Below are 11,633 nucleotides of genomic sequence, written 5' to 3'. Positions count from 1 at the left end.
TCCGTTCGGTTCTGGTTCGGTTCCGGTTCCGGTTCTTTTAGTTCTGAAGTTTAGGATCCATTCGGATATTTTCTTTCGGATATTTTAGGTATTTTGGATATTTTTGGATATTTTCGGATATTTTCGAGTATTTTTAGATATTTTAAGTATTTTTTTTATATATTTTCCAAATATTTGTTGGTATTTCGAGTATTTTTGGTTATTCGATCTAAAAATAACTAATATTTTTATATATAAACTCATATTTCGGATATTTTTGGGTACCCGAAATATTTCGGTTCGATTCGGTTCCGGTTCCGGTTCTTTCGGTTCTAAAATTTAGGATCCATTTGAATATCTTAAAATTTTGGTTTGGTTATTTTTCTTCGGTTCCAGTTCGGTTCTTATGGTTCGGTTATTTTTTCAAGGCCTAATCTGGACATAATCAAACGACGTCGTAACACTAACATTATCCATTTACGAGAAGCTGACGCAAGAGGATCTAACAACTTCTTTTCACCAAATTTTCATTTTTGTTTGAAACAATGGAAAATTTATCTTTCATTGCTTGAAGAAGATAATCTCTGGAAACCAATCATGATGCTGGAGGATTACACTGCGAAATCGAAGCTCAGTGAGAGTTCAACGTCAACAGTTTGGTTAGCGAAGCACAAGTTAACCGGAGAAGAAGCAGTGATGAAGTGTTTCGATCTCTCGAAACTCAATCGCAATCTCCGAACCTGCTTAAACAACGAGCTCGAGTTTCTATCTTCCGTTGATCATCCCAATATCATTCGTCTCCTCCATGTTTTTCAAGTACTAACACAAATCTGAGTCTTTCAATATGTGAATTTGTTTTCTTCAATTTTTCAAAATTTTGTGTGTTTGTATTTTTCAGGATGAGGAATTTCTCGTTATGGTTATGGAATATTGTGATGGAGGAACTTTATCATCGTATATTCAACGTCATGGTAGAGTTGAAGAAGATATCGCCAAGAGATTTTTGAAGCAAATTGGTATGTAGAGTTTCAGGATCATGATTTTTTTTTAATGCATTTGCTTCCTCAGGAATTAACAGTGTTATCAATGTTTTGATGAAGGAGCTGGTTTGGAAATTATTCATGATAATCACATCATCCATAGAGACTTGAAACCTGAGGTACTGCTAGATTTATAGATTATCTGAATTCAAGTTTGATTGTGAATTGTGACAACAGTAATTTGATTGGAACAGAATATTTTAATTGTTGGATCTGGTGATGATTTGGTGTTGAAGATTGCTGATTTTAGTCTGGCAAGGTAAAAATTTTAAAAAGTTTGAGGAGAAAAACATGCTTATGTATAGCATTTGAGGTGTATATGTCGAAAGCAGAAAACTACTTCCGGGAAAGTATCTTGAGACGGTCTGTGGTTCTCCGTTTTACATGGCTCCTGAAGTTCTTCAGTTTCAGAGATACAATGAAAAGGTGCGACAGTGTTTTATGAGATTTATTGAATGATAAGGTTTTGCAGTTGAAATTCACTGTGAAACACTGCAGGCTGATATGTGGAGTGTAGGAGCAATCCTTTTCGAGCTACTTCACGGGTATCCACCATTCCGGGGTAATAACAATGTTCAGGTGAGATCTTGAATTAGTTAGTAGTATTGTTTGATCAAAAAAGCTCAATTGCCATAAATTTAAAACCTTTTACCACTCACCATAGGTTCTAAGGAACATCAAATCTAGTACATCTCTTCCCTTCTCTCGGCTGATTCTTCAACAGATGCATCCTGATTGCATCGACGTCTGTTCAAGATTGCTTTCTATTAACCCAGGTATAGAAAAATCTCATCCGTTTGCGGCTACACTGTGTACACATATCGCTATATATATTCAGTTCTTGGTTACCATTTTCTGCAGTTACTCGTCTCTCTTTCGATGATTTCTACAACCACAAGTTCTTGAGGCTATGATTGATTTGTCCATGAGGTAAAAAGATGGAAGTCTTCGTAAAACTTTTGTTGAATCCTTGTATATAATCTCGTGCCTGTATCCATGTAAATAATTTAGTTGAAGCATGCATTATATTTGTATTTCAGCTGAGCTAGACTGACATTTAACCTAGCAAATATGTTTCTGATTCTCAGAGAGCTGCAACACTGGGAATAGAAGATTCTCAGAGAGCTGCAACACTGAACACTTCATTTGCTATGTTATTGGTTGATATCAGCGGTGGTGTTTCTTTTGTATAAACTCTATTTTCAGGCTCTTTGTATTTAACCTGACTTTCTTTTTTCAGAAAGAGATGTCCACCATTCTATAATAACCGATCATCAGAATGGGAATGCTGAACAAGGAAGCGTCTTGCGATTTATTGTTTGCAGGTACCTGTTTTGGACCTTTTGGTCTTATGTTGGTGTTTTGTTACTTCTGTCCTGTCACATTGCTTGTTAGACATTACCTAAGCTAAAAGGCCAATTGCCTGTTGTGACAAGTCTAACCATTTTGAGTGTAGAAGATATAGTTTACACCATTGTGTTTCCATGGTTTCTCAGAATTTTGATTTTGTTCTATTTATTGGTCACTTCTTTCTTGCAGTAATTGTCCTGTTTCTATTTGGTTTCAACAGTTCTTTTTCTCTGTTTCTAGTCCAGTATTAGAATCTTATAAAAAGATAAAACCTCAAATTGCATTCGTGTTTTCTGTTACAGGATGCATACCTCCCACAGAGGCTTCTTGAAAAACTGATGTATATATACAATACTGTTGAAATGGCTCGTGTAACTGGAGTCCCTACCTCCTATCTTATTTCAAGAGGAGAGAGCATCAACGTATTGTACTAACGATGAAAAGGCAATGTGGATCAATGCTTCATCACTAGTCCGGTCATTTCTACCATGTGCTTTGATCACGTGTTTAGGGGTGGTGCTTGTCGGTTGGTCATTCTAATCAGCCAGCCTCTTCTCCAAAATTATGTTAAATCTTTAGAATTGTTCACTTTTTCATTCCAAAGCCCAAATCAACCCCAAAAGGGCCTTTTATCAAAAAGCCTATTTACAACATAAACCCAAGATTCATCGAGAAAACTAAAATGGCTCCGACGAAGAAAGGAAAGAAGACCAAATCGGCGGCAGAATCAACGACGGTCACAGAATCTTCGATCTTTCCGGCGTGTTTGCGTCTCCTTACACCTTCCTCCGTCGCCATCACCATCCATGCGAAGCCAGGTTCCAAAGCCGCCTCCATCACCGGTATGATCTCCTCTTTCATTCCTCGGTCTGATTTTGGGTAAAGTCTCGGTTTTTTACTGATTTGGTTTCCTCTCTATGATCTGGAGATGTGAGCGACGAAGCGGTCGGCGTTCAAATCGACGCTCCGGCTAGAGATGGTGAAGCTAACGCTGCTCTTCTCGAGTTCATTAGCTCTGTAAATTTTCTGTTTCTCAGATAAAGTTTTCACCTTTCAAGTTCTTTGAAGCTGTTTGATAATGTGATGTAGAATTGTGTCTCTGTAATCTTTGATGAAATTGATTAGCTCTTGTCCTTTTGTTACATATTACGGATAAAAGACCATTCTTTGATAGATTTTGAGCATTGTATATCCCACTTCTTGTTGAGCCATTAGTCATAAAAGAATCTGCACTTGTGAGCTTCCATGGACTAAAGAAATGAAACCTTAACTTGGAAGATCTTTGTTAAGATACATGTAACATAGTTGTTGCCTTGATTTGGATTGCAATGGTTATGTGCTGCGTTAGGTTGTGAGAATTGTTTGCTGCTGATTTTGAATCTTTCTCATCACATCCTCACTTCTTTTTCTTTGGGCAAAACATCCTCACTTGAAAAATGTTATCTTTAACAGGTATTGGGGGTGAAAAGAAGACAAGTCTCACTCGGTTCGGGATCTAAGTCTCGAGATAAAGTTGTGATTGTTGAAGATATGACCCAACAAAGCGTTTTTCAAGCTTTGTCCCAAGCATCAAAACCTACCTAAAGATCCCCAAGCCTGTAACTAACTATATGGAGGAAACAAAACATGAAAAGCTAAATGCTTCATGTTCACTTAAGGTACGAATGGTTTGAAGAGTTTCAGGATTTGTAACAGACTAACAGAGATCATTGGTTTGATGAGTCTATATGCCATGTAAGTTGACTATTGCTTGTTATAGAACTATTGTGTTTAGTCTAGTCTCAATTGATTTGAAGTCATAGAGTGATTACTTTTACTATGGGTTTAGGATGGTTTTATGTGTTTGTTAATCCTTGGAGTATTTATTTTAAGTTTGGATTTATGATGGTTTCTGTCTCTGTTGATCCTTATTTTGTCTTTGTATTTTCTAATCGTTTTTGACTTTGGGAAAATGGAATAAAGAGAATAAACAATGATGGGCCAAAAGTTGATAAAATGGGCTACGAAGAATCACAAGCCCACTTGTTCTAACAGAAACATAGCAAAGCAAAATTGTTTTTTTTTTTAAGCTAAAACAAACTCATGAGAAATTTCAATAAAAGATTCACAACTTTAACAACAAACTTAAAAAAGTCGAATTTTATGAACCAAAATACAAATACTTCTAAAACTACTTGATTTGTGCATTTATACGTTTTAAATAATAATAGTTGAATATCCCTTACAATATTTTTATTTGATTAGTTATGCGATGACGCGTGCCATGCAGGTTGAAGTCGATCCTTGTCTCATAAATTACAAACACATCTGCTTCTTTTTTGGTTTCACAATGAAAAGCGAATATTTGTCTGTTCAGATACCGATCAGGTAAACGATGCTTAAAGCCACCAAAAGGATAAGTTATCAATGATTGGATTTTAAAAAAAACTCTAAAACAAATATCCATTTGAGTTTCTAATCTCCAATGATCACATGCCACTTGTAACATGCGTCACCTCACCAAGCGATCGACTCCCAAAACGAAAACCTATTTATTACTCCCTCCGTTTCGTTTTAGTTGTCGTTTAAAGTTTTCTCACACAAATTAAAAAAAGCATTAAATTTTATGTTTTACCCTTTATTAATATATCTTATAAATTTGTTCATTGGCCAAAACATTAAAACAATAGGGATAATATTTGAATTTTTACCAAACATTTGCATTGAAAATCTAAAACGACAACTATTACGAAACAAAATTTAAGTCCTAAAACGACAACTAAAACGAAATAGAGGGAGTATTATCTTAAGACTATACAAATATACATTACATAATCAATATGCCCAATTAGATGTTTCAAAACAAAATAAAAAAAAAAGATCAAGAGGCCCAAAATTGACTCCGCCTTCCCCACCGGAGTTCGACTCCACTAAATCGCGTTACCCCGCGTAGTAGGGATTGGCTATGGATCGGGCCTTGTTTTAGTTATATTTTATTTTTGAAAAAATGAAAAAGAAATTGCATGAGGAATTGGATATATATAAAAATTACATGGGCTAGGTTTCTATATATATATATCAGGTGGAGAGATAAATCAGGTGGAACCAATTTTGTTATTTGTGTTTTAATTGAACAACACTTAATTTTATATTTTTCCCTTGTCTCTGCGTCTTCTTCGATCAATTTATCGAATTAGGGTTCCAACTTTTTTCTTTTTCATTTTTCGTTTTGTGTTAAGTTGGCGGATAAACTTTAAACATAACGAACTATCATTTTTCCAGGTAAATTCTAATCTCAAGGTTATGTTAATATCTGATTTTGATGAATTTTCTTCATATGCACATATGTCATTGCGTCTTTCTCTTACGTGATGGATGTTCGTTGACGTGATATAAGGTTTATTTAGGTCCCTTGATAGATTTAACAATAAGAAATTCTGGGTCAACAATATTTAATTGAGCTGATTAATTATTTGTTGGAATTTTAGCTGAAATTCGATATAAGATTTGTATGTATCAAAAGCTTAGTTATATTTTTATTTTTCCTTTACAAGTTTGTGTTGTCGTCTTCAAAGGAACCTAAAGGAATATGTTTTTGCATTTTTTGTTGTACAAGTTTGATTTTGAAGAAAGCTAATAAAGATTAGTAAGATATGGAAGGTTCAGAAGATGCTTCTGCAATTGTAGAACCACCTGACCCAGAAGTTCTTGAAATCGACCCAACTTGTCGATATATTCGGGTAATTAATTCATCATCTCTTGCATAATTGTTTCAAAGTTTTGATATTAAGTTTACAAATTTGCTCTGTTTCTCCATTTTGTTTTTCCTTGACACATTCAAATGTGTAAAATCTTTCAGTACAAAGAAGTAATAGGCAAAGGCGCATCCAAGACAGTGTATCCCTTTTTCTGTTGTTTTACATAATCTCTGTTCTTTTTTTTCCCAAACTAATATTGTGTGATTTGACATCAGAGTTCGTTTTTTATGCTATGAGAAAAGTTTAAGTTCATTATTTCTTTAACTCTCTTGAACAAATAATCAGTTTTAAGGGATTTGACGAAGTAGATGGGATTGAAGTTGCGTGGAATCAAGTAAGGATCGACGATCTTTTGCAATCACCAGATTGTCTCGAGAGGCTATATTCCGAAGTGCGGCTTTTGAAATCTCTGAAGCATAAAAACATTATAAGGTTTTATAACTCGTGGATCGATGACAAGAACAAAACGGTTAACATAATTACCGAATTGTTCACTTCAGGAAGTCTCCGGCAGTATGTATTTTGCTCATTTTCATATTTTGTTATGTCGCTGCGAAAATAGCGGTTTTGGAGTTGTGATTAAAGCAGTCAAATCTTGGTTTTCTTGAAGGTACCGTAAGAAACATAGAAAGGTGAATATGAAGGCTGTGAAGTGTTGGGCGAGACAGATTTTAACGGGATTGAAATATCTACATAGTCAAGATCCGCCGATTATACACCGAGATATCAAATGTGACAACATTTTTATCAACGGTAACCATGGAGAAGTGAAAATAGGAGATCTTGGTTTAGCTACTGTCATGGAGCAAGCTAATGCCAAAAGTGTGATTGGTATGATTTTTTTTTATAGTTCGCAAATTCGTTTTTCTCTGTTTTTAGCATCAAAAATTTGAAAGTGTAATAACCAACAGGAACACCCGAGTTTATGGCGCCTGAGCTTTACGATGAGAACTACAACGAGCTCGCTGATATATATTCGTTCGGGATGTGTATGTTGGAAATGGTGACTTTTGAATATCCTTATTGTGAATGTAGAAACTCTGCTCAAATCTACAAAAAAGTTTCATCGGTAAGTTCAATATTTTCACATTGTTTCTGCCGTTGGTTATATTATATCGAACAATATATGAATAACTTACTTGGTGAGTCCATTTTTTTTATACTTTACTTAGGGAATTAAACCAGCTTCACTCTCAAAGGTTAAAGATCCAGAAGTAATGAAATTTATCGAGAAATGTTTATTGCCAGCTTCCGAAAGGTTATCAGCGGAGGAGCTTTTATTGGATTCTTTTCTCAATGTGAACGGTTTAGTTATGAACAATCCATTACCGCTTCCCGACATTGTAATGCCGAAAGAAGGATCATTCGGAGAACGTTGTCTTATGTCTGAAGGACCACCTAATGCTAGGAATAGACCGATGTCAATGAATCTTGACGAAGACAATAACCTTCCTATTGTTATTTCAAGCAACAATTCAGGATCAAAGTGTATTGAGGTTAGACGGGCAAAGAGAGGCAACTTCTTTGTCCTTAAAGGTGAAGAGAATGATGAGAACTCTGTCTCTCTAATTCTTCGTATAGTCGATGAAAATGGTAAGTTTGAAACAATCAATGTTTGTTTTCTTTCGCATATTATACCAAAGCTTGATTAGTTTTGTTGATTTTTTTCTTATTTTTCGCGGTGTAGGGCGTGTGAGGAACATTCATTTTCTATTCTTTCAAGAAGGTGACACTGCTTCTAATGTATCGAGTGAGATGGTAGAACAGCTTGAATTGACGGATCAAAACGTAAAGTTTATAGCGGAACTGATTGACGTATTACTCGTCAATTTGATACCGAATTGGAAAACCGATGTAACGGTCGATCATCTTATTCATCCGCAACAGAACCAGAGCTCCAAGGATAACCATCAAAACGGTGCAAATTCCCAAGATGGTGAATCCATTAGTCACTCTTTGTCCTCTGATTATTGCCCACGATCCGATGATGAAGCAAACCCGACCGTAGCTGCAACAAGAGAAGATCAAGAAGCAGAGAAACCAGGAAGCTTGGAGGAAGAAGAAGAAGATGAGAGGTTAAAAGAGGAGCTAGAAAAGATAGAAGAACGGTTCAGAGAAGAGATGAAAGAGATAACGAGGAAAAGAGAAGAAGCAACAATGAAGACCAAAAATAGATTTTTCGAGAAGAAGATGCAACAAGTTGAGTAACGTAAATTAAACAACAGAGCAACACTTTGGTTTTGGATTCCTCTGTTTTGCTTTTCTCTTTTTCCATTTTTTTTTTTATTATAGTTTGGTCAAAGAGAAAAAGCTTTTGTTGTATACTTGTTTCATTGCAAGTGTAGAAAGTTTCCTCCAAGATTAATAAAAAAAAGAAGGAGTATTTTCTAATGGTAATTGGGATTTACATTATATAAAGCACTAATTGCTGAGACATAAACACAATAATAATAAGAATATGCCATTCATCAGAGATAAACACATATTTCTTGCCTCTTTTCATAAGAAATAAACCTGTTTTCATTGTGTTTATCTAACACCAAAAGCACTCAAAATTGAGGACTTTAACATTCAGACAAAACCATAACTATAGAACATAAGAAAAAACCTAACTATTGAAAAGGTTGCATTATATCACAAGTTAAACCGCCAAAACTGCCACAAAATAAACAAAAAAAAAAAAAGAAGCTCAAACTGAGTAGCAAAAGTAGGTCTCTATCTTCCTCCGCCACCTAAAACCTCAACAAGCTCCACAAAATCCTTGACCGCCACAACGACCACCAGCATAACGACCACCGACAAAGAGACCACGACCACCGACAAAAGGACCACCACCACGGCCAAAGACAAAAGGATCACCACCATGGCCAAAGACAAAAGGATCATCACCACGACCACCGACAAAAGGACCAACACCACGACCACCGACAAAAGGACCAACACCACGACCACCGACAAAAGGACCAAAACGGCTATAAGGTTCATCATCAAAGGATGATTCATCCTCAAACATGCTCTCTGCCTCGGCCTTTACAAAGCCAATTTTAACTTCATTATTTGACCTAATCAATGAGATCAACATGTCCATCTTTTCTTCCATCTGATTCACCTTTCCTTCAATCCTATGAAGACGAACAGCCAATCCTTCCAATATCTCCATCGGATCAGATATTTTTTGATTTGTCATGTCTTTCTCATGTTTATTCAGAATCGTAATAACAGAAGGAGCTGCTTCAGCTTTGATGGCAGAGTTAAATTGCATGTTTTGGCATAAGACCAAGTTTTAATTTTATGTTTTGGCAAAGTGAGAATTGACTTTCAAGTTTTGACAATTTAGCCAAAATCTGACCATTTTACCCCTGCCAGCGTATCGATATACTGTTCACTGTACGGTTCAGTTATGCGGTTCAGTTATGTACACTGTTCCGGTTTAGTTATGCAGTTCAGTTATGCGATGTACTGTTCACTGTACGGTTCAGTTACGTACACTGTACACGGTTCAGTTATGCGGTTCAGTTATGCGATTGACTGTTCATAATTTTCTTATAATCTTTTGTTTTTTTACATTTAATTTATTTATTGATTTTGTAAATCTAGTTTATATTAGCGTATTTTGAAGTCGAAAAACTAAAATACAAACTCTATAAATATTACGTACACCGTCTCCACAATAGTACATGATATAACTGAAGTACATATCCATTTTATAATCAATACTGTGTATACCGTAAACTACATACACGTAAATAGAAAAAACTCAAATAAGGACATATTTCTACCAAAAATATCTTACCAATTTCATACAAGTTTTCTACAAACTCAATTAAAAAAATATTAATAATTTGTTTTCAGTAAATAATTGAAATCAACTATGATCAACACACAAATTGACTCTAATGAGACTCACAAAACTCCAGCTCAGTTACGCAATTTACATAATCATATGTCTAATACGAGAAGCAGTAGAAACAAACCTCACAACTAAAGAAAAACATTGAGGAATAGTATGTTTTAACGTGACACAGAGCCGTGTGTGGTTTAAAATCTTAAACACTTGTCAGTAGATGATTCGCTTTTCCATTTTATAAATATATATTGTTTTTATATTTTTAGTTAAAATTCTTTTTTTTTCTATAAGACCCATTTTCATATTTTTATTTCTATTTTAAATAATATTTTATTTATTATTATCGAAGACTATTCACGATTAGCAATATCATATACACATATGTGCGTAACGGTAATAATATATACGTACACGGTAATAATGTGTACGTACACGGTAGTAATGTGTGTGTATATATGTACGTAAATATCTAAATAATTTGTATATTTACGTTTCAAATATTTTTTGACTATAAAAACAAAACATTCAAATCATGTATGAACAACATATGAAAAAAATACAGTCATACAAATAACTGACATAATAACTTAATTTTGATGTCAAAAAATTAAATTAATGTTGTACCATGTACGCTCCAGTAAATATTTTTGTGTACGTACATAGTATAAGACTTATGTGATTTAGGCATTTTTAGGATGTAACTGTTTGGAGAGGTCGTATGATGCGGACATCAAACATGTTGATGGACTAGCTGAGCTATTTGCTGAAGGAGTTGTAAGAGACAAACATGATCCATCAAACAAACAAATTATTTTGAACGAATGTGATGCTGGAGAAGTTTTGATCTTCTTGATTTACAAAGTTTGGAGCCAAGACAAGCATTGATCGTGTAAGTAATGAAATTAGTTAAGAAGTTTTTTATTATAACACACTAGCGTCTTGATTGTGTTCGAAATCAACATTGTTTTTATATAAAAACCCAGAATATTTTTATTTCCAATTTTTTTAGTTGAAAATGCTAAATGAGGATAGATTTATGTATATAAGTGTGTAGTTGGGAATTCTTTTTGTTTTTTGTAGATATAATCATGCTTTCATTTGCATTTAATGGGGTTCTGCTGAATTTATGATGCAGGTGGGTAATGGATATTCCCGTATTTACTATGGTGGGTGAGTGGAGATGCAAAGAAGAAGAATGGAAATTTGAACCATGGGAAGGCTAGTTTGGTCGTTGTGTACGTGTTAAGGAAAACATGACGTACACGGAATTTGTACGTACATTATGCGAGGTTTTCAGTTTGAAGTCCACCGAATGCAATCCAATAATTAGTTACTGGATGCCGGGAAAGATGTCAGTGATGATAGAAAGTAAACGCCCTCCTGTCTACATTAACAATCAAATGAGCCTGAATACCTTCTTTTTGATTCGTGGTGGGGATCTTAGTGTCACCTTGTTTGTCTCTTTCATTACAACCGTCAAGGCACTCGGGAATACTGTCCCTAGGACCGATGGTGACGATGGTGAGAGTTACCGTGTGTGTGGGAGTGCAACAACACCAAATCCCATCGTAGCGGCTTCAAATGTAGATGGAAATAATGAGGCCGTAGATGAGCAAGACGACGTTGAATACGATAAAACATATGAGGATGAAGAAGAGGAGGAGGAAAACGAAGATGGTG

The 11,633-nt window shown here is 35.1% G+C and overlaps 4 protein-coding genes across 7 annotated transcripts; 3 read left to right on the top strand and 1 right to left on the bottom strand.

Moving 5' to 3' along the window:
- Positions 1-489: 489 nt before the first annotated feature.
- On the top strand, positions 490-2,957 carry LOC9330225 (serine/threonine-protein kinase ATG1t). 3 transcript variants are annotated; one of them, XM_021012481.1, is made up of 11 exons: positions 490-795; positions 878-995; positions 1,080-1,138; positions 1,214-1,278; positions 1,352-1,445; positions 1,518-1,598; positions 1,684-1,795; positions 1,881-1,949; positions 2,108-2,179; positions 2,260-2,344; positions 2,672-2,957. In XM_021012481.1, the coding sequence occupies exons 1-8, from the start codon at positions 577-579 to the stop codon at positions 1,931-1,933; spliced, it is 801 nt and encodes a 266-aa protein (XP_020868140.1). In that variant the 5' UTR covers positions 490-576; the 3' UTR covers positions 1,934-1,949; positions 2,108-2,179; positions 2,260-2,344; positions 2,672-2,957. The 3 variants fall into 3 exon arrangements, with proteins under 3 accessions (XP_020868140.1, XP_020868139.1, XP_002894164.1); XM_021012480.1 differs by having other exon boundaries at positions 2,108-2,192; XM_002894118.2 differs by lacking the exon at positions 2,108-2,179.
- A 72-nt stretch (positions 2,958-3,029) lies between these two features.
- LOC9330224 (UPF0235 protein C15orf40) lies at positions 3,030-4,355 on the top strand. Its single transcript, XM_021012482.1, has 3 exons — positions 3,030-3,211; positions 3,298-3,386; positions 3,822-4,355. Exons 1-3 carry the CDS (start codon positions 3,052-3,054, stop codon positions 3,951-3,953), a joined length of 381 nt encoding a protein of 126 aa, XP_020868141.1. The 5' UTR covers positions 3,030-3,051; the 3' UTR covers positions 3,954-4,355.
- Positions 4,356-5,437: 1,082 nt separating this feature from the next.
- Positions 5,438-8,503, top strand: LOC9327542 (probable serine/threonine-protein kinase WNK7). 2 transcript variants are annotated; one of them, XM_021012478.1, is made up of 8 exons: positions 5,438-5,630; positions 5,965-6,088; positions 6,208-6,245; positions 6,392-6,619; positions 6,717-6,937; positions 7,018-7,175; positions 7,279-7,699; positions 7,794-8,503. In XM_021012478.1, exons 2-8 carry the CDS (start codon positions 6,002-6,004, stop codon positions 8,312-8,314), a joined length of 1,674 nt encoding a protein of 557 aa, XP_020868137.1. In that variant the 5' UTR covers positions 5,438-5,630; positions 5,965-6,001; the 3' UTR covers positions 8,315-8,503. The 2 variants fall into 2 exon arrangements, with proteins under 2 accessions (XP_020868137.1, XP_020868138.1); XM_021012479.1 differs by lacking the exons at positions 5,438-5,630; positions 6,208-6,245 and having other exon boundaries at positions 6,012-6,088.
- A 48-nt stretch (positions 8,504-8,551) lies between these two features.
- On the bottom strand, positions 8,552-9,368 carry LOC9327541. The gene is given in 2 exon segments (XM_002891433.2): positions 8,552-9,133; positions 9,135-9,368. Coding segments are annotated over 2 exon segments (546 nt in total). The 3' UTR covers positions 8,552-8,821.
- Positions 9,369-11,633: the final 2,265 nt, after the last annotated feature.

Source organism: Arabidopsis lyrata, assembly GCF_000004255.2.
Source record: "Arabidopsis lyrata subsp. lyrata unplaced genomic scaffold ARALYscaffold_1, whole genome shotgun sequence".
Taxonomy (NCBI): domain Eukaryota; kingdom Viridiplantae; phylum Streptophyta; class Magnoliopsida; order Brassicales; family Brassicaceae; genus Arabidopsis; species Arabidopsis lyrata.
Note: the sequence above shows the minus strand (reverse complement) of the source record. Positions and strands in the feature narration are given on the sequence as shown.

Excerpts from the sequence above, each read along its gene's own strand:
- LOC9330225 (XM_002894118.2), top strand. The coding sequence starts at position 577 with ATGATGCTGGAGGATTACACTGCGAAATCGAAGCTCAGTGAGAGTTCA. Across the intron at positions 796-877 it reads GTCTCCTCCATGTTTTTCAA|GATGAGGAATTTCTCGTTAT; the intron begins GTACTAACACAA and ends TGTATTTTTCAG. Across the intron at positions 1,139-1,213 it reads ATAGAGACTTGAAACCTGAG|AATATTTTAATTGTTGGATC; the intron begins GTACTGCTAGAT and ends TGATTGGAACAG.
- LOC9330224 (XM_021012482.1), top strand. The coding sequence starts at position 3,052 with ATGGCTCCGACGAAGAAAGGAAAGAAGACCAAATCGGCGGCAGAATCA. Across the intron at positions 3,212-3,297 it reads CAAAGCCGCCTCCATCACCG|ATGTGAGCGACGAAGCGGTC; the intron begins GTATGATCTCCT and ends TATGATCTGGAG. Across the intron at positions 3,387-3,821 it reads TTCTCGAGTTCATTAGCTCT|GTATTGGGGGTGAAAAGAAG; the intron begins GTAAATTTTCTG and ends TATCTTTAACAG.
- LOC9327542 (XM_021012478.1), top strand. The coding sequence starts at position 6,002 with ATGGAAGGTTCAGAAGATGCTTCTGCAATTGTAGAACCACCTGACCCA. Across the intron at positions 6,620-6,716 it reads ACTTCAGGAAGTCTCCGGCA|GTACCGTAAGAAACATAGAA; the intron begins GTATGTATTTTG and ends GTTTTCTTGAAG. Across the intron at positions 7,700-7,793 it reads TCGTATAGTCGATGAAAATG|GGCGTGTGAGGAACATTCAT; the intron begins GTAAGTTTGAAA and ends TTCGCGGTGTAG.